This window comes from Callorhinchus milii, unplaced genomic scaffold, assembly GCF_018977255.1.
Source record: "Callorhinchus milii isolate IMCB2004 unplaced genomic scaffold, IMCB_Cmil_1.0 Scaffold5, whole genome shotgun sequence".
NCBI classification, from domain to species: Eukaryota; Metazoa; Chordata; class Chondrichthyes; order Chimaeriformes; family Callorhinchidae; genus Callorhinchus; species Callorhinchus milii.
Genome location: NW_024704746.1, coordinates 55,239,379 through 55,260,551, shown reverse-complemented (window position 1 = coordinate 55,260,551; position 21,173 = coordinate 55,239,379). Strand labels below are relative to the sequence as shown.

At 44.4% G+C, this 21,173-nt stretch overlaps 1 protein-coding gene across 1 annotated transcript in view; it reads left to right on the top strand.

Moving 5' to 3' along the window:
- Window positions 1-21,173, top strand: part of lamb4 (laminin, beta 4) — a 69,689-nt gene that overhangs the window by 14,180 nt on the left and 34,336 nt on the right. The window contains exons 9-16 of the mRNA XM_042335441.1: window positions 1,310-1,498; window positions 2,084-2,263; window positions 9,938-10,050; window positions 10,895-10,974; window positions 11,500-11,650; window positions 13,253-13,381; window positions 13,513-13,692; window positions 14,993-15,114. Coding sequence (XP_042191375.1) covers window positions 1,310-1,498; window positions 2,084-2,263; window positions 9,938-10,050; window positions 10,895-10,974; window positions 11,500-11,650; window positions 13,253-13,381; window positions 13,513-13,692; window positions 14,993-15,114 — 1,144 coding nt within the window. The remainder of the gene's footprint in view (window positions 1-1,309; window positions 1,499-2,083; window positions 2,264-9,937; window positions 10,051-10,894; window positions 10,975-11,499; window positions 11,651-13,252; window positions 13,382-13,512; window positions 13,693-14,992; window positions 15,115-21,173) is intronic.

Sequence of the window (21,173 nt, the reverse complement as noted above, 5' to 3'; positions counted from 1 at the left end):
TATGCAAATTCACTGCTTGTCGGCCTCCACAACTCCTCCCGCTACAGGCTGCAGTTCATCCAAAACTCTGCAGCCTGTGTCCTCTCCCGCACTAGTCTCCGCGACCCTATCACCCCCATCCTCACCCAACTCCACTGGCTTCCCATCACACAGAGCAGTTCAAAATCCTGGTTCTCATCTTCAAAGCCCTTGCTCCCCCCTACCTCTCTGACCTCCTAACCCCCTACCACCCTGTTCGCTCCCTCTGCTTAGGGGGCTACGGCCTGCTCCATGTCTCCCAGCTTGCTCACCACACTCTCGGTGGGTGGGCTTTCCACCACTTTGCACCCACCCTCTGGAACTCCATCCCACAGTCCCACCATCTCGTCCCCTCTTTCACCACCTTCAAGACCCACCTCAAGACCCTCCTCTTCGACTGTGCTTTCAATCTCTCTGCCCTCCAACCTCTCCCACCCTGACCCCCAGCTCGGGTTCATAACTCTGTCTGTCCAGCGCCTTGGGACATCCTCCCAACGTGAAAAGCACTATGCAAATGTAATTTTGTTGTTGTTCTCTTTGACCGTGCCTTCAGCTCCCCTCTCGACTCTCTTCCCCCTCCTCGCTCCCTCCCTTCCCTCCCCTCACCCTGACCATTTCCCCCTCCTTGCTCCCTCCCTTCCCTCACCCTGACCATTTCCCCCCTCCTCGCTCCCTCCCTTCCCTCCCCTCACCCTGACCATTTCCCCCCTGCTCGGGTCATGACCCAACTGTGCAGCGCCTTGGGACGTCCTCCTGACATGAAAGGCGCTTTATAAATGGAATCTTGTTGTTGTTGTTGTTGTTGGTGTTATGGCTGGTTTAGTTGGAGGCACGCTCACCTCTGAGTCAGAAGGATGTGGGATCAAGCCTCAGGATGGAATTTTGAGCTGATATTCTTGGCTGACACTCCATTGCAGTGCTGGGAAAGTGTTTAATCATCAGAGTTATGCTCTTTCGAATTAAATGTTAAACTGAGGCCCTGTTCAGATGGCTGTTAAAAATCCCATGACATAATTCAAAAAGAGAAGTTGCGTCCTCTGTCCTGGCCAGCAATCCTCGAGATAAAAATTGTTTACGGCTAATTACACGGAAAAAAGTAGTAGGACTTGTCACACCTGCACCTGCATGTGATTACAAACAGCAGCTTCTAAAGAGAACTGTACAGCAGTATAAAATGCTTAGAGAAAGAGTTTGTTTTACTCCTCTGATGTTAACATTTTTTTAAAGTTGTTTGAACAGGCAATATGTTAATTAAAGTCAATGAAAATTTTAAATTCATTTTCTGTTCCAGGATGTAACTGCAATGGCCACTCAGAAAGGTGCCATTTTGACATGGCAGTGTACTTGGCCAGTGGAAGGGTCAGTGGTGGGGTCTGTGAAGAGTGTCAGCACAATACAATGGGGCAACATTGTGAGCAGTGCAGGCCATTCTACTATCACGATCTTGGCAGATCACTTTCTGACCCAGCTACCTGTGTGTGTAGGTTTACTTTTTGTGTTACATTACCGGATTAACTAATGGGAGCTAAAAATATGAAATAACTTAAATATTAAGTTTAAAATTGAATAAATGTATAAAATTAAAAGGATTCAGGTGTTTGCAATTATAAAAGGATTCAATAGTATTTATAAAGTGTACAAAGAATGTACAGCAGAGGGAAACAAGCCATTGCTTTATTTCATTCCACAAAGCCTTGTAGAAACCTGTCAAAATAGTCTTTTGTGAATTTCCTAATGTAAATTCCATGCATTACAAGTGTATTCCTGAATTTCTTGAGATTGATAGGACTCAAGTGGCTTATTATTGCAGGTGCGTTGTTAGTGGTTAATATTTTTTTTGCAATGAACACTACCAAAATTATATCCCTTAGAAATTAAAGAATTGCAAGTTCCCACCAAAGCTCCGTGTTTTTTTAAAAAAATACACAGGTTTTTCTTCTGTGGTTTGGACAAACAATGTTGGGTGCATTGTAAGCTGAAAACCAAGATGAAGTATTGTAGCTCCAAGCAGACATTGTGAAGAAATATTCTGCTATAATAACTATTGCTATTCTCTAATCAACAGCATGTACCTGTGATCCTGAAGGCTCTTTGAGTAATGGATTGTGTGAAAGTCATTCAGACCCAATTCTTAATACAGTTGCTGGCCGTTGTATTTGTAAGAGAAATGTTGAAGGAACAAGATGTGATCAATGCAAGCCTGGTTACTTTGGACTGAGCGCTGTTGATCCTGAGGGATGTAAAGGTGTGTATCATTTTTTCTTTGAAACAAAGTTTGCTTTATTTTCCTATTATTTATTGGAAGAATGATGCTTTACCACTGCAGTTTTCCGATAAACACACACCGGATCCTCAGCTAACTCTGATCCTACCTCTTAAAAGCTAATTTTGATTATCAACAATTTACAGACACTCTTTCTTGTAAGATTTTTACAAAATGATAAATAGATAATTTGGAAGGCTGAAAAGTCATTCAATTTTGAAAGTGTACAAGAGCCGGTATCAATGATATTTTCCTTGAGTATCAGATATCACATTTCCTGACAGTTGGATTGTTATGATCAGCATATTTGCAGTCCTCCAGTTATATGATTTATTCTAATTAGCAATCTACATACATTTCCATCCTCTCATACATTGATACTTTATTCTTCAAATGTCTTCATATATAAATATGCCAGTATGTTGTTTTTCTTTACTCTAATGATATTCCAGTTATCTCTTTGTAATCACTCTTTTTCATCTACAACATCCTGATCAACCTTTTTCAGTATCTGTGTCACAATAACTTGATCCTTTACACCTACATTAGATGTTTGTTAAGTATTATTAAACCTGCCATCGTACAGACACAAGGTGCTAGAGATCTCTGACACATGGATAGCACAATCTCAGCAATAAGCCAAACCTAAGCAAATGATGTGAAAGTAACCTTACCAATAAATTAGCATTTGTGGTTTGCTCTCTCTCGTGGAAAATTTCAGAGTTCAGTATTATTGCCTGCAGGACAGGCCACTGTTGGCTCCAAGACAATGAAAATCAGTTCAAGCTTGTTCCCACATTCAAACCATTTATTTAAGAAATCACATAACATGATGAACTCACCAGTGCAGCACTGTCGGACCCAGATTTATACTGAGCCACACACGTGAGCCATAGCAGTAGAGAAGTGTTATACCAGAGAAGCATGTGTGAGTATCCAATTATATAAAGTACAACATGAATTAAAGACATACACAGCAACAGTGTAATCGTAGTGAGATCAGTACAACAGGGACATTGCATGCTTGTGTACAAGTCAAACAAGCATTTTCAAGTACTCAACGCTCAATTCAAACTTTCAGAATAATTCAACAATAATTTTTTAATTTTCAAATGTAACTTCATAAACAAATTATTGAAGTTTGCTCTTGCAAGTTGTTAGTATTTACCTGACACGCATTTATATGCAAAGAAATAGAGACATCATTGGGTGTGAGTTATATTCATTTTAAATATATGGAAATCAGTTTGTGGGAATTAGGTGTTTAATATATATATGTACGTCATTATATTATGACTCAAAAAACATGCATCAATTGAATATACAGTTTTGTTCGATTATTCAGAAGAGTATTATTTTAGATGACTATTTCAATTGAATATTCAAAAAGCCGGCCTAGAGAATTTTTTACCACATACATATAACAACAAGATTACATTTGTATAGAGCCTTTCACATTGGGAGGACATCCGTGTCTAAATAGCCATGCACATGTCTATAAGCAAATTGTAAGCACCAGTGAATGCAGTGAAAACATCCTATTCCAAGTCAATCTACAAGAACTTGCATCAACATTGTGCACTTCACATAGTAAAGTAATGACGGAGTGCTTCATAAGCATGGGGTTGGACTCCAAGCAAGGGAGGGAAGGGGCCATTACACATTCTAAAGACAGAAACAGGTTGAGATGGAATGGTAGGGGAATGAGTTCTAGAGATTAACAATGTAGGAACTGAAGGCTCAGCCATCAAAGGAAGCACAGAGAAGGAGAGAGATGCACAGCAAACCTGAGTTAGCCTCCCAAAGAGAAGATTCAAGAGATAAGGAGGTGCCAGAGTGCGGATGGATTTGTAGGTGAGGGTAAGGAATTAGGATATGAATACAAAAATAGACAGCAGACGTGTCAGTTGATCTACAAAAACAGTAACAGCAACTTACATTAAGTTACATTACATATAGCTCCCTTCCTGCGGGGAATGTCTTTTGAGCACTTAACAGCGGTGTGGTTTGACCCAGGGCTGGAAAGAGAAGAAAGGTGCCCAAAAACAGAGGAAAGTCTTCAGGTGTGATTTGAAAACGGGCAAAGAGGGGGCAAGCCAGGAAGTTCCAGAGATGGTAGTTAAAAGTACAGCCACCAATGCTGGAGAGAGACGAGGGACATGCAGAAGATCCAAGCCAGCTGAACAAAGGTGGGGGGTAGTGGAGTGGGATGTGAGCAGATCAGAGGTAAGGAGGTGCCAGGGCATGAAGTGATTTGAAAGTGAAAGCAAGAATCTTGAAATCCATTCTGCAACTGCAATCCAGTGGAGTCTGGTAAGAACTGGGTGATGGGGTGGATGACAATATGGGCAGCAGTTTTGAATAACTTCAACGTTGTTTATAGTGGAGCTAGGGAGACTGGTGAGGAGCGCATTGGATAAATCGAGACGGGAGGTGATGAAAGCATGGATGAGGGTTTCAGCAACATTTGAAATAAGAAAGGGGTGAAGGCAGGCATGGGTGGAAATAAAGGAAGGCAGACCTGGTCAGGGGCCAAATATGGGATAGGAGGGATAACTGGGGATTGATGCTGACACCAAGGATGCAAACAGGTTCGTGAGTCTGAGGGATAGGCAGAGAAAGTTAAAGAGTTCAGAATCGCAAGTGAGAAGACATTAACAGGAGCCAAGGAGGATGGGTTCCGTCTTGTGTACGTTCAGCTGCTGCACATTGGCACTCAATCAGGCCTTGATATCACACAACCCCCAGGCAGTCAGATCATTGGTAGGATTGGTATCCAGCATGCAGGGTCGGCTTAACCAACAAGTCAGGTAAGGCATGTCTTAAGGCCTTGAAGTCTGAGTGGCTCCCAAAGGTCTGAGGGGACCCCGGCTTTGATTGACGCCTCCACCTCCCAACTGCACCTTTCTCACCATCGCTCTGCACTGTGTGGCTGTGTAGAAAGAGGGAGGTGCGAGTCATACCTCCAGCTCCGCCCCACTTGCTGTCACTCACTGCGTTGCCTGGTACACCCACGTGAGTGACAGCAAGAGGGGTGGAGCTGGAGGTATCAGTCAGAAGGTACCTCAGATGGTCAGACCAGGTGAGAGGCAGCGTGGAGAGCACGAGCCGTGGTCCAGCACCGATACAGCTAAATAGCATTGAAAAAAGATTTTGATGCATACAGTGTTGATGAATTTGAATTCTGGATTTTATATCACATATTAAGTATTAGAAAACTGCGAGAAATGCTAAAGTATATGAAACAGAATCACTTGATGGAATCAACGTTTCCAAATGTGGCAGTTGTTTGTACATTAACAGTACCAGTGAACACTCGTTCTCACAGGAGTCTTATCAAAAACTCCCTCAGATCTACAATGATCAAGGATAGATTGAATGCACTTGCAATTCTATCTACTGAGCACGATTAGACAAGTACATTAGGTTTTGATCACGTTGTTTGAAACTATCTAGTCATGCAAGAAAGTATCTTAAAAAGATATTGTTGCATATTTTGCGTGCATAGTTCAAAGGGCCCCCAAGTGTGATCTGTTTTAGGGCCTCCCAATCCCTTAATCTGACCCTACTAGTATGAATTACAAGATATTGAGGAAGCAGACCAGCATTGAGTAGCTGAGATGTCAGATGGTGAATATTATGGAAATTGATTACAACAACAGCAAATTACTTTTGTATAGCACCTTTCACGTCAGGAAGCCATGCCAAGGCACTGGACAGTCAGGGATTTTGCACCCAAGCTGGTGTTTGGGGTCAGGAGGGGTGGGGGGGCAGTGGAGGGTAGGGCTATGACACAGACTGCAGAGTTCTGGATCATCTGCAGCCTGTGGAGGGAGGAGTTGGGAGGTCAACCAGCATGGAGTTTACATAGTCGAGCCTGGCTGTGATGAATGCGCGGATGAGGGTCTCGGCAGCCTGTGGTGAGAGATGGTAGCAGAGACGGGCAAAGTAGCAGAGGTGGGGAAAGGCGAAGCGGGTCATGGCACAAATGAGGGGGATAAAGGACAGTTGAGGGTCAAACAGAATGCCAAGGTTCCGTTTTTTCTCTGAGGTGTAGAGTGCATCCATGAAGGGTGATGCTGTCAGCATCTGAGGTATGGAGCCGCTGATGGGAGCCAAGCAGGAGGGCTTCGGTCTTGCTGACATTCAACTGGAGGAAGCTTGCTCTTATCCAGGATGTGATGTCGAACAGGCAGTCTGTGAGGTCAGCAGTGGTCCTCGACTCGAGGCTGGAGGCAGAGAGGTAAAGTTGGGTGTCATCTGCATACGTGTGGAAGTTGACCCCATGTCTATGGATGATATCACCAAGAGGGAGCATGTAAATGTTGAAAAGGAGGGGACCCAGAACAGAACGCTGAGGGATGCCTCACGTGACAGTGTGGGGGCTGGAGGAGAAGCCATTAGTGGAGACAAAGTGGAGATGGTAGGAGAGATAGAATTTGAATCACGCACAGGTCCGTGAAGGTTGAGCTGAGAGGAGAGGCGGTGGAGGAGGATAAATTGTCAACAGTGTCGAAAGCAGCAAAGAGGTCTAAGAGAACAAGGAGGCAGAGAGAGCCTTGGTTGCAGATGGACAGCACGTCATTAGTGACTTTGACAAGAGCTGCTTCCATGCTGTGGGCAGAAGCTAGGACGCAACAATTCAATCCAGGGCCTTGGAGAGGAAAGGGAGGTTGGAGGTGGGGCGATAGCTGGAGTGTAGGGATGGGTCCAGGGAAGGGTTTTTGAGGGTGCGGGTGATGACAGTTGTGTTAGAGAGGTGGAAATAGTGCCTGTGGATAAGGAGAGATTGATGATATTGGTTAAAAAAGAGGCCAGGAGGTGAAGCTGGAAGGTAACAAGAGTATTGAGGATGGTGTTGAGGGGGCAGGTGGTTGGGATCAGAAAGTATCTAGGCAATATTTTCCCTGGAAGTTTGAGTAGTAGGCTAAGATTAAGGATGAAGATAAAGTCAGTTTTCATTCACAAAATAAAAAAAAGGTTCAAATTTAGCACATTAAAATCCAGGATACATTTGGTGACTCAAATGGCCATCTGCCATTTTATTCTTATTATATTCTTAATCTTAAATGCGGGGTTCTATGGAAAGTAGGGGAAATGGCAGCATGGTGTAAATCAACTGGATCATCATGTCTACTCCACACAATTAAACTATAGTATTATATTTATGCTGTATTTCCACAATGTTCTTTGTCAATGTGTATTTTCTGTGCCTGAGAAAGTGCAATATCTATGAGGACAGCTGGGAACAGTTTGCTTCAAACTCCATCTTGTGGCTGCCCGGTAAAAAGTCATTCTATCACATGGAGACTTTTATTTTTGAAAAACATCATTTTGATTATTTGCTTCATTGTCTTTATGTAAAGTTTACTCAAATATGCACCTCCAGTGACTGTCTCACGCAGCAGGCTGCCGAGACGCTCATTCACACATTCATCACATCCAGGCTCGACAACCAAACTCCCTGCTTGTCGGCCCCCAATTCCTCCCTCCACAGGCTGCAGATCATCCAGAACTGTGTAGCCCAATGTGTTCTGCAGCACCAGGCTCCACTACCCTAACAACCCCATCCTCCACTGGCTCCACATGACTCAGAGGATACAGTTCAAGATCCTGGTCCTCACCTTCAAAGCCCTCCATGGCTTTGCTCCTCCCCAACCTCTGTGACTTACTAACCCCCTACCAATCTGTCCGCTCCCTCCACTCAGCGGGCTCCAGCCTGCTTCAAGTCCCCCACTTTGGTCGCCCCGCCATTGGTGTGTGAGCCTTCAGCCTCTCGGCCCCCACCCTCTGGACTCCATCCCACAGTCTCTCCGCCTCACCCCCTCCCTTGCCTCCTTCAAGACTCGTCTCAAGACCCTCCTTCAAACGTGCCTTTGTTGACTCTCCTACCCCTAACCTCCCCGCCCCCACCCTTCCTGATCACAACCACCGGTTCGGGTGTTGATCCCTGACTGTCTAGCGCCTTGGGACATCCTCCTGATGTGCAAGATGCTATACAAATGTAATTTTTGTTGATGTTAATGTTGTAAAAAAGGTAAGGTTCAAGAGAACGGTAGGAAGTTGTTTTCTGAAGTTTCCTGAGCCCATTAAAAAGGTTTTGTGCTCACCCACAAGATCACCCTTTAAACTAAGCAAGTGCATAAACATATTGCTCAAAACCAATACTGTTCTTAAATTCTAATCTCCATACAACTTGGTTTAATGTGAGATATCATGCACAAAAAAAACAAACTTTCATCAGTCATAGTACACAATAGTTTAATGACAGTAGCAATGCACTAAGCAGTTACAAGTGCATATCACATATCTGTTTCTATTCTATCTTGTATCTAGAAAACACCTCCAAAAGCACTTTTGTTTAAAACAAAACCGTCTTGTAGTCAATCTGCAATAATTTGAATGAATAACTCAAATATATGTGATATCAAAAGGCATTTGACAAAGTGCCACATAAGAGACTTATAAATAAAATAGAAACAAACCCATGGTATTACAGGGATTGTGGCAACATGGATCCAGAACTGGCCAGGAGACAGAAAGCAGGTAGTAAATGGTTGCTTTTCTGACTGGAGGGAGGTGTATAGTGTTGTCCTTCATGGGTTGGTATTGGGACCACTGCTCTTTCTGAACTATATTAATGATCCGGATTGGATATAGGGAGCACAATTTCCAAAAGTAATGGTGAGAAGGATAGCACCAGACTCCAAGAGGACTTAGACAGATTGGTAAAATGGGCAGAAACGTAGCAGATGAGGTTTAATGTGGAGAATTGTGAAGTGTTGCATTTTGGTAGGAAGAATGAGGAGAGGCAGTATAAGCTGATGGTACAATCTTAAAGGGAGCAAATGAACAGAGAGACCTGGGGGTCCACATAAACAAATCTCTGAAGGTGGCAGGACAGGTAGATACAGCTGTTAAAAAAGCATACGGGATACAAGGTTGTATAAATAGGGACATAGAATTCAAAAGCCAGGAGGTTATGTTGAATATTTATAAAATGCTGGTAAGGCCTCAGTTGGAGTACTGCGTTCAGTTCTGGGCACCACACTTTAGGAAAGATGTTAGGGCATTGGAGAGGGTGCAAAGGAGGTTTACCAGGATGGTACCAGGAATGAAGGACCTTAGTTATGAGGAGAGTTTAGCAAAACTAGGATTATTCTCCCTAGAGCAGAGAATATCAAGAGGAGATTTAATAGAGGTTTTCAAGATCATGAGAGGATTTAATAGGTTGAACCGGGAAAAACTGTTTCCACTGTCATGTGGGTCAGTAACCCGAGGACACCGATTTAAGTTAGTTGTTAAAAGATACAGAGGGGAGGTTAGGAACATTTTTTTCATCCAGAGAGTTGTTCGGATCTGCAATGCATTACCTAAAAGGGTAGTGGAAGTCGATTCAATAACAACTTTTAAGAGAGTAGATGGGTATTTGGGGAAGACAGGATTGCAGGGCTACAGATAGAAAGCAAGCCAGTGGGATTGAGTTGGATTGCTCTTTTAGGAGCTAGCTCAGACAGGATGGGCCAATTGGCCTCATTCTGTGCTGTCTGATTCTATGATTGTATGACTTATGTGTAGAATAAGTACCAGTTATAACTTTATTAGCATTTTGATACAGTTAGCATGTGACGGCCGACTAACTTTTACATTTTCCAGCTTGTCAGTGTGACTCTGGTGGCAGTGTGTTAGAACCATCAGCCTGTGACTCGGTTACCGGAGAATGCTTCTGCCAGCGATTTGTCACTGGACGTAACTGTGACCAATGCCTGGTATGTGCTAATATACTCTCCCTCTCCAAAGTTACATAGAATGCTACAGGATGGAAACAGGCCATTCGACCAGAGTCCATGCCAGTGTTTATACTCCATCTGAGTCCCCACCACTCCAAATCCCCTCTATTCCCTTCTCCATTATGTATTCCTTTGTCTGCATCAAGTCTTCAGCTTAAACTACAGCTTCCAGCAGTGAGTTCCACATTCTCACTACCCTCTGTGTAAAGAGGTTCCTCCTAAACTCCCTTTTACATTGGTTACTGGCAATCTTATATTTATATGCTTTTGATTTCTAATTTTACTTTCAATTTTTTTTCCAGCACAAAAAGAGTTAAATTAAACACTTATGGTTAATGGGCTCATTAATCCCAGAAATTATTTTAGAGGTTATTAAAATTATTAACTTTTTTCTATTTTGGAGGAGATCATGAAAAGGATAAAGTGGAATGACAGCAAACTGACATTACTATATCATCCTTTCATTTGTTGAATCGGTGTTTGACTCCAAACAGATCAGATATCAATATGCTGTCCCTTTCTAGTAGATTTTATTGTCTCACGTTTTAAGCAGTCTAAGCCATTTTCCTGCAGGCGTGAATGTGCTTATCATTCATTATTGGTATTTCCATTTATTTTAAGCTAATGTTCAGTTAATTATAAGTTGTTATACTCATTGCTGAGCATGGCTTCCCAGGCTCATGAGAAAAAACAGAAAAGAATAAACACAATATATTTTCAATTAGGACAATTAGGAAAGTTATTAACATTCTATAATGTTTTTTATAAAACTAGTTTACAATACTGATTCTAATGGTGTCCTTGTTACTGCATTTTGCTGCAGCCTAACTACTGGGGCCTTGGAAACACTGTGTATGGTTGTTCTCCCTGTGACTGTGATATTGGAGGGGCCTATGACAATTTGTAAGTATGACTACCAGCAGCACTTGTTTTATTGAACTGTCATTTAATATTCTTACTTCTGAAATTCATAATACAATCGGAGTTCAGAAGTGGTAAAAGAACATTGCTGAAATTAAGTTTACCGTGTTCTGCCTGAATACATGCACCTGGAATAATTTTCCATTGTTTTCCAATCCCCAAACTAGTGTAGCTTGGTGAACTGATGCCAAATCTCCACCATAGCCAATCTAAACCTGGCTACTAGGATTGATTTGCAGTGATTTTATTTCATTTTTTTTCTCTCTTTGCACTCCTCAGTGGGTCTTTCAAACAGCCCAGCCTGACTGGGAGCTTAGTCAGTGAGATGTCTCTATACCGGTGAAAGTACTTCTGTGAATCTGGGATTGTGAGGATGATGAAGTCTCTGCTTTGGTGTGGAACTGTTGCAGATGCTGAATAATTACCACTGTTGTACTGTAGAAATGTAGTACATATTACACTTCTGTCAGGATTTGCTGAGACTTCACATTCTTTGTGTATTTGCAGTTGTTCTTCATATGATGGACATTGTCGCTGTCTTCCTAACATTATTGGCCATCGATGTAATGAACCAGCTCACAGCTACTTCTTTGCTCCATTGGACTATTATTTGTACGAGGCTGAGCTTGCAGAGCAACTGGGAAATAGTGCTTCTCTGGTCTGTACTTCGTAAAAATCAGTTAAGAATATGTCACAAACATTGAGGAATCTAACTCACTACCTCAAACACATTTCATATGCTATAAATGTAGAACTGAAGTAATTTACTTAAAAGTCAGTAGTTAATATGGGTACAATTTATACACCAGTATCACTTACGATACCAATTTTACAATAAATGTAACACATATACCATTTAAAATTATTTTTAACATGTTGAATAGGCTACCTAGGGAGGCAATGGAGATAGATGATGCCAACAAATTTAAGAAGGAATTAGATAACTGTATAGAAAATAAATCAATTGAAGGGCATGGGTGATAGAGTAGGAAGGGATTATTTATTTTGTTGAATTATTTTAATTTAGCGATTCAAGATGCTGCCCCACTTGAAGGGCACTGTGTAAATGCCAGTTGTTGTTATTAATTTGGTATGAGTCAAATGAATAGCAATAGTGTTTTGCTACCTCCTAAACCCCTGTCATCCTACTCGCTTCCTCTGCTCAGCGGACTCCGGCCTACTTCATGTGTCCCACCTCGCTTGCCCCACTTTTGGCAGGTGAGCCTTCCACCACTCTGCCCCCACCCTCTGGAATTCCATCCAGCAGTCCCTCCGCCTTGCCGCCTCCCTTGCAACCTTCAAGACTGTGGAGTCCTGTAGCTCAGTGGTAAGAGCACTTGCCTCACAAGCGAGAGACCTGAGTTCGATTCCCGGCAGGGCGAAAGCTAGGGCAGGTTTCCTTACTCCACACGCCTGATAATAATCCCTCAAGAAAAAAATAATAATTTGGTCACTTCAATCCACGACTGTTTGTGGGACATTGCTGTACGCAATTGACTGCCGCGTTTTTGCCCACAAATATACAGTCAATTCTCTTTACAGTATATTCTGTGAAGCGCTTTGAAACATTGAGAAGACGTGAAAAGCGCTATATCAAATGGAAGGATTATTATTATTATTAAGACCCATCTCAAGACCCTTCTCTTCGACCATGCTTTCTATTTCCCTGCTTCCTGCCCTTCACCCTCCCCAATCACGACCCCCAGCTCGGGTCCAAGACGCTGTGAAAGGCGTTTTACAAATGTAATTTTAATGTTGTACTTTCCTATTTTTCTATCAAAATATCGACTTTGACTCCTGTAACAGTGTTTATTCACACTGTAGTGTAGCACTCCAGTTCTAATCTATAGTTGCTGTCAGCACTGCTGATTTATGAGATATGATCATTATATTTAGTGAGCATAGCACCCAGAAAGGTCACGCAGACTGCACATTGATTCAACAACTCACCAAATGATTAAGAAGCATCTGGAAGCAGGAGTTATTGCAGTACCAGGATATTAGACAATACTCCAGTTGTAATCTAAACGCAAATTATGTAAACACTTGTTTTCAGGTGTTAAACAATTTATTATTGATGCTTCCAATTTTATAATATTTTATAATTAGGCTTCTGGAGGAATTTTAAGATAACATGATTTCCATGAACCTACTTCACAGTTTTTCTGGTTAACTCTGTTTATTAATTTCTTTGTTTAATTTCGTGGGCTGATGAATCCTCCTCAATCTCCTAATTAATGCAATTTATTTTTGTTTTCAGATTCAAGCAACATCTCTGCCGAAGTGTGATGACTATTTACGCATACAGGGATATGATTTCAATGTGGAACATGGGAGACTTGTACTTCGCAGGATTTCTAAACGTAATATAAGACATCAAAGAAAGAGGGTATGAAATACACCAAAGCTTCTGTATCAATAAGGGGCTGATCATCATGGCAATATGATTGATTTCCAACAACTATACCCAATCTTCTCTCTATGGCATACTTTGAGCTCCTAATGTTCTTTCTCACACAGCAATTGGTGAACCCGGAATCCAGGGTGCAAATTGTTTCCAGGGAACGTGTTCCTGATAAACCTATGATGTGGACTGGCCTGGGATTTGCTCGTGTTCCTCATGGAGCAGGACTACAATTCATTGTTAACAACATTCCACATCCCATGAACTTTATAGCTGTCATTCGCTATGAGCCAGAGGTATGTCACTGTACAGAACTTGACATGAGCTCTGACAGAAGATGTTCTAGATCAAGATGTTACAATCTTAGACTTAGTGAGGCAGATTTGAGAGCCAAATGCCTTACTCCAGTTCTTATGTTTCTTTAATATAAACTACAAAGGAAGAAGTCCATTAGTTGCAGGTAACTTTTTTATATATAAGAATAAATATATATATGTAGTGAGATGAAATATTAACACAGTTTCCATGAGATTAGATTTAATCAAGCAACTAAAACACATGTTCTTTTTGCTCATTAATTTCATCCACCACTTTTATGCCCTCTTCCTACTCCTGATCGAATTGTACTAGTACTTCTAATGCCCAACTAGCCATTATTTATGAGTCAATACAGTGACTCCACTAGCATGGTTAGACCACTTGCCTCGCAAGCGAGAGGACCTGAATTTGATTCCCAGCAGGACAAAACGTTGTGCAAGTTTCCTTATTCCACACACCTGTTTTTCCCAGCAGTAAGTAGAAACCCGGCTGTTAGGTGGATTGTTTTTTCAGGGGTAATATTCCCTTTAAAAATTAATTAATTAATATTAATAATTTGGTCACTCAATCCACATCTGTTTGTGGGGCACTCCTGTGAACAATTGGCTGCCGTGTTTCACCCACAAAATATAAGGCGCTATAATATAAAATAATAATAATCCTTGCATTTGATGTAGTGCTTTTCACGTCTTCTCGACATCTCAAAGTGCTTCACAGAATAGAATGTAAAGTGAATTGACCGTATATTTGTGGGCAAAACGCGGCAGCCAATTGCGCACAACAGTGTCCCACAAACTTGGATTGAAAATGACCAATTTATTATTTTTTGTTTTGGAGGGATTATTATTGTTTGATATTAGCTATATCAAATGGAAAGATTATTATTATTCGCAGGCTGTTCATGAGAAAATAACTCAGCTGAGCTCTGTCTTGTCCTGCCACAACTTTGTATACTTATACCTCCAACATGCATCACTGAGAGATTAAGATGATTTTCCCCTTAACTTGCCCAGGTTTTAAGGTCAATTGTAGGTAGGACTGTCGTGCATCCCTGTTGTGATCAGCTGCCTCATCTCAGATGGGGAATTTACCCGAGACCTTCAGGTTTTTATGACTCACTCCCTCACTGAATAACCTTCAAGAGATTATTTATTAGTAGCACAAAAGGAGCCCTTGTTCATGTTTGAGGAGTAGTTGTTTGCTTTGTTGAAGGCAGAATTAATATTGCAATCCATGAATAACTGTAGTAATAGTTTGCATTTCTCTTTTCTCATATAGTCAACAGAAGATTGGACGGCTAGTATTAGAATTCAACCAGTAAATCAGCAAAGGGACAGTCAATGCAGAGATAACCTACTCTCACAGGAACTTTCTACAGTTTCCATGCCAGCCACCACCAGGTCAGAATCTATTACCATGAATGTATTATTCATGATACAGGTCAAAAATGTATGCTGAATTTTGTAGTTTTATTAACTTCTAAAGTGATAAAGTAACTATGACTTTCTTCAACTGAATCTTCTTGCACTATTGCACAAGCGAGGTCACCGCAATAACTATTTAGTCAGTGCATTGCAGACAAGATTGCATGGATATGTAGTTTTACATCATGTTAGCAGGTCTCCATCGAGTGAGTGTCTCATCCCATGCATTGTATGCCATATAAGATCTAGATGCAATATTAAGCAATGGAATGTTTCATGTCCTGTATCAAAGCCCCAAGGAATTAAATAACAACAACAAATTATATGTGTATAGGAACTTTCACATCGGGAGGATGTCACAAGGTGTGGGACAGTCAGGGATTTGGACCTGAGCAGGGGCTTGGGTTCAGCGGGGTGGAGAGCAGGAAGGGTAGGTGTGGGAGGGTGACCAAAGGCATAGACAAAGAGGAGGGTCTTGAGGCATGCCTCAACGGAGGGGGCAAGGCAAAGGGGCTATGGGATGGAGTTCCAAAGGATGGGGGCAGAGAGGCTGAAGGCTCAACCGCCGATGGTGGAGCGGGCCGGGTGGGGGACATGGAGCAGCCTGCTGAGCAGAGGGAGTGGACAGGTCGATATAACATTAGCAGGGCATGAAAGTTTAATTCCAAAACTATATCACCTACTGAACAAACATTATATACTTGCCTGAAATTACACTGCCAGAAACGAGCGGATCAATTTCTACTTGTGAGTGTATTTAGAATCGCAATAGCTATTTACAGAACCATTTGATAACAATCAATATTATAAAAAATCTTGCCCAGAATTTCAGGCATGCCAATCTTGATGTATATAATAAGTCTTGTATCTGTTGGTACTACAAGCCTCAACCTTTTGCAATATATCTCTGCATTGAGGTGTAGCAAAAACTATTGTACTACCACTACCATCCACAAAATCCAGATCATTCAAAACTCTGCCGCCCGCATTCTCACCCGCACCAAACTCCGCTCCCCGATCACCCCAGTCTTTGCCAGACTGCACTGGTTGCCTGTCTCAGAGAGGATTGACTTGAAGATCCTCGCCCTTGTATTCAAATCCCTCCATTCCTCTGCACCCTCTACCTTTCTGACCTCCTCTCTCCTCAAAACAGTACCTGTTGCCTTCGTTCCTCCGGGTCTGGCCTCCTCCTCGTCCCCCGAGTCCTACACTCCACCATCGGCGGACGTGCCTTCAGCCACTATGCCCCGAGGCTCTGGAACTGCCTTCCTCACTCCCTTCACCTCGCTCCCTCTCTTCCTATTTTCAGGTCTCTGCTGAAGACCTTTCTCTTCGACCGTGCCTTTGGTCACCTTCCCTCACCGACCCCTCTTTTCCTCTCTCCCTCCTCCACAATACCCTCTCCTCCACACTCGATACTCTTGCCCCCATCACTTCCCGCACTGTCTCCTACTCCCGCTCCTCCCCCTGGTACACCACCCACCTCCGCTCACTGAAAAGCCAGGTGCGGGCTGCTGAACGCACCTGTGTCAAATCTGGCCTAACGGTCCACCGACAAATCTGGCTGGACCTCCTCAAAATTTACCGCTCCACTCTAGCCTCGGCCAAGTCGTCCTTCTACTCCAGGATAATCCTGGAGGCGAAGAACAACCCCAGGCTACTGTTTTCCACCACAACCCGACTCCTCCGTCCCCCCCGCCACCCCGCGCAGGTCATCTCCTCCAACCTTCACTGCGAGGAGATGCTGGATTTCCTTGAATCCAAGATCAAGGGAATCCGCTCCGCGGTCACTTCCCCTCCAACTTCCACCCACCACCCACCCCTTCCCTCCCACACTCCGACTCCTACCCATCCTCCCCTACACACCTTCGTACCCGTTTCCCCACCCTCTGTCACTGAACTCATCCTATCCCTAAAACCAACCACCTGCTCCCTTGACCCCATCCCCACTCCACTCCTTATCTCCCAGCTCCACTTTCTTGCCCCACATATCACTGACATCATCAACCTGTCCCTCTCCTCTGGCTCTGTCCCCATTCCATTAAAAACTGCCATCATCACGCCCACCCTGAAAAAACCCTCCCTTGATGCGTCGCAGCTATCAAGCTACCGGCCCATCTCCAACCTCCCCTTTCTCTCCAAGGTCTTGGAAAGAGTTGTCGCCTCCCAACTGCGCTCTTTCCTTTCCACCCATTCTCTTTTCGAACCCCTTCAGTCAGGTTTCCGTGCTGCCCATAGCACAGAAACTGCCCTGGTCAAGGTCACCAATGATATCCTGACCATCTGTGACCAGGGCTCCCTCTGTCTCCTCGTCCTCCTCGACCTATCGGCAGCATTCGATACGGTCGACCACGCTATCCTACTCCACCGCTTGTCCTCCCACCTCAACCTTCAAGGCACTGTCCTTGAATGGTTTAGGTCGTACCTTTCTCACCGTCTTCACTTTGTCTCGACGAATGGCTTCTCCTCCACCCCCCGCACTGTCTCATGTGGTGTCCCTCAGGGCTCTGTCCTCGGTCCCCTCCTCTTCACCCTCTATATGCTCCCCCTTGGTGACATCATCCGCAGACATGGAGTTAACTTCCACATGTATGCGGATGACACCCAACTCTACCTTTCCTCCTCTACTCTCAACTCCACGACCACCGATGTCCTGACAGCCTGCCTGTCCGACATCGAGTCCTGGACGAGAGACAACTTTCTTCAGCTCAACGTGCGAAAAACCGAGGCCCTCCTGATTGGCTCACGTCAGCGCCTCCGCACCTCAGGCGCTGACACCATCAGCATCCAAGGCTGCACTCTCCACCTCTCAAAGCCAGTCAGGAACCTCGGCGTTTTGTTCGACCCTGAGCTGTCCTTTCTCCCTCACATCCGCACCACAACTGGCACCGCCTTCCATCACCTCCGGAACATCGCCAGACTACGGCATTACCTCACCCCTCACGCTGCTGAAACCCTGGTTCACGCCTTTGTCACCTCAAGGCTGGACTATGGGAACTCTCTCCTCGCCGGCCTTCCCGCCACCTCCCTCCACAAGCTGCAGGTCATTCAGAACTCTGCAGCTCGTGTACTGTCCCGCACCAGGCTTCGGGACCACATCACTCCCACCCTCGCTCGCCTCCACTGGCTCCCCATCCCCCAGAGGATTGATTTCAAGATCCTCATCCTCACCTACAAGGCCATTCACGGCCTTGCTCCCTCCTACCTCTCCGACCTACTATCCCCCTACCTACCTGCCCGTACCCTCCGTTCCTCTGGCTCCGGTCTGCTCCACGTCCCCCGCCCCAACCGCCCTACCATCGGTGGTCGGGCCTTCAGCCTCTCAGCCCCGAGGCTCTGGAACTCCATCCCCCAGTGCCTTCGCCTTGCTTCCTCCCTTTCCTCCTTCAAGGCCGGTCTCAAAACCTTTCTCTTTGACCGAGCCTTCAGCTCCCCTCTCGACTCTCTTCCCCCTCCTCGCTCCCTCCATTCCCTCCCCTCACTCTGACCATTTCCCCCCTGCTCGGGTCATGACCCAACTGTGCAGCGCCTTGGGACGTCCTCCTGACGTGAAAGGCGCTTTATAAATGGAATCTTGTTGTTGTTGTTGTTCCCCCCACTCCCCCTGGCTCAGCCCCGGGATCCGTTACTGTAAAGCGCTCAGAGACGCTGTCCAGCATGGAGGGCGCTATATAAATCCAAGTTGTTGTTATTGTTGTATCATAAAGAAAGCAATAGTAGATTTCTGATGTACAGCTAGCCGTCCTGAGCCAGCATTATAGCAATGGCTGCAGCTTTCATTTCTTTTGATAAAGTGGGAATCTTGAGGTGGGGACTCATAAGGTAAGAGAAGCCAGTCACAGGAAATTTGAATACTGTTCTACTCTTTGCCCTCAATAATATTATCAAACACTTCTAATTATATATGGCATATACTAAATGCAGAGCAAATTTCTCTACACTCTCCAAAAATATGCCTTCACCCTTTAATAGTAATCCTTGGATTTCCTACGATTTGATATAGTTCCTTATCACGTGTTCGAACCGTCTCAAAGCGCTTCACAGAATATACTGTAAAGTGATTTGACTGGATGTTTTGTGGGCGAAATACGGCAACCAATTGCCCACAGCAATGTCCCACAAACAGTCATGGATTGAGTGACCAAATTATTCTTTATTTATTTTGTTGAAGGGATTATTATCACCAGAAAAGCGATCCGCTAATCGACTAATAACCAGGTTCCTACTTACTGGCAGGTAAACAGAAGCATGTGGATTAAGGAAACTTACCCAACGTTTCGCCCTGCCTGGGAATTGAACCCAGGTCCTCTCACTTGCTCTAACCAGTACATTAAGGATATATTTACTGGATATCAAGAAAGTTGGCCTTGTTCTTTAACAATATGTATCAGCATAACTACATCAAGTGTACAGCAAGAAAGGTAGTCCCTCTCCTTAGTATTAACAGAGTTCCTTAATAATGAATATGATTTGCAAAAAGGGAGGTAACATTACTATAGGCCCTGCTGACTCTTGAAAATTCTGCTCTCATGTTCTCAACTTCTGGAATGGCATTCAATTAAACATCCCAGCAAATTGGACCGCATTGTCTTAATTTGTGCTGAATTACACGTTCTGCTGTAAGTCTAAACCTACGAAAAACTGTATTGAACCTTCTTGCATGGTCCATGGTTCTTCCCCCAGGTCCACTGCTGTCCTGACAGACTGCCTGTCGGACATCAAGTCCTGGATGAGGGCAAATTTCCTACAGTTGAATGTGAACAAGACTGAGGCCCTCCTGATTGGCTCACGCCAGCGCCTCAGCACCTCAGGCTCTGGCAGCATCAACCTCCATGGTTGCACACTACAACTCATCAAGCCAGTCAGGAACCTCGGTGTCTTGTTCAACAACAACAACAACAACAACAGCTTGGATTTATATAGCGCCCTCCACCCAGACGGCGTCTCAGAGCGCTTTACAGTTTAGGATCCCGGGACCGAGCCAGGGTGAGGGGGGGGAAAGGTGACCAAAGGAGCAGTGGAAAAGAAAGGTCTCCAGCAGAGCACATTGTTCAACCCTCAACTGTCTTTTCTTCCCCACATCCAAGTCATGACCCGCTCTGTCTTCCCTCACCTTCGTAACATCGCCCAACTCTGCCATTACCAGACCCCTCAGGCCGCTGAAACTCTTGTTCATGCCTTCATCACCTCCAGGCTCGACTATGCAAACGATCTGCTTGTCGGCCTTCCCAACTCCTCCTTCCACAGGCTGCAGATAATCCAGAACTCTGCAGCCCGTGTCCTCTCCCACACCAAACTCCGTGACCCCATTTCCCCCATTCTCACCCGATTCCATTGGCTCCCTATCCTTCAGAGGATCCAGTTCAAGATCCTGGTCCTCAAATACAAAGCCCTCCGTGGCCTCGCCCCACCCTACCTAACCCCCTACCAATCCACCTGCTCCCTCCGCTCAGCCGGCTCCAGCCTGCTCCACGTCCCTTAACCCACCCGCCCCAGCATTGGCATTAGAGCCTTCAGCCACTCTGCCCCCAACCTCTGGAATTCCATCCCCCAATCTCTCCGCCTCGGCCCCTCCTTAGCCTCTTTCAAGTCCCGCCTCAAAACCCTCCTCTTCGACCATGCCATCGGCTACCCCCCTTCCCCTCCCTTCTCCCTCCCCCCTCGACCCCAGCTCGGGTCTGAAATGCTGTACACTGTCCAGCCTCTTCGGACTTCCTCCCGATATGAAAGGCGCTATACAAATGTAATCTTGTTGTTGTTGTTGCATTGCACAAATCTTAGTGAAGCTCTTCCAATGTAAAAGGCGCTCTATCAGATGTACGGTAGACATTGCTCCAGTGTTCCTCACTATATTGAGTTCCATCACAAACAACTAATTAGCTGTCAATTTAACACACAAGGTCACACAAACGCATTATGATTGTGCCTGATACTTTTATATTAAATCTCTTGGGATACCGTATGGAAACGATGCTCCCAAAAACCGGGGATTGTATCCCGGCACCACTGTTGATTGGTGCTGTTCTCACTGAGCT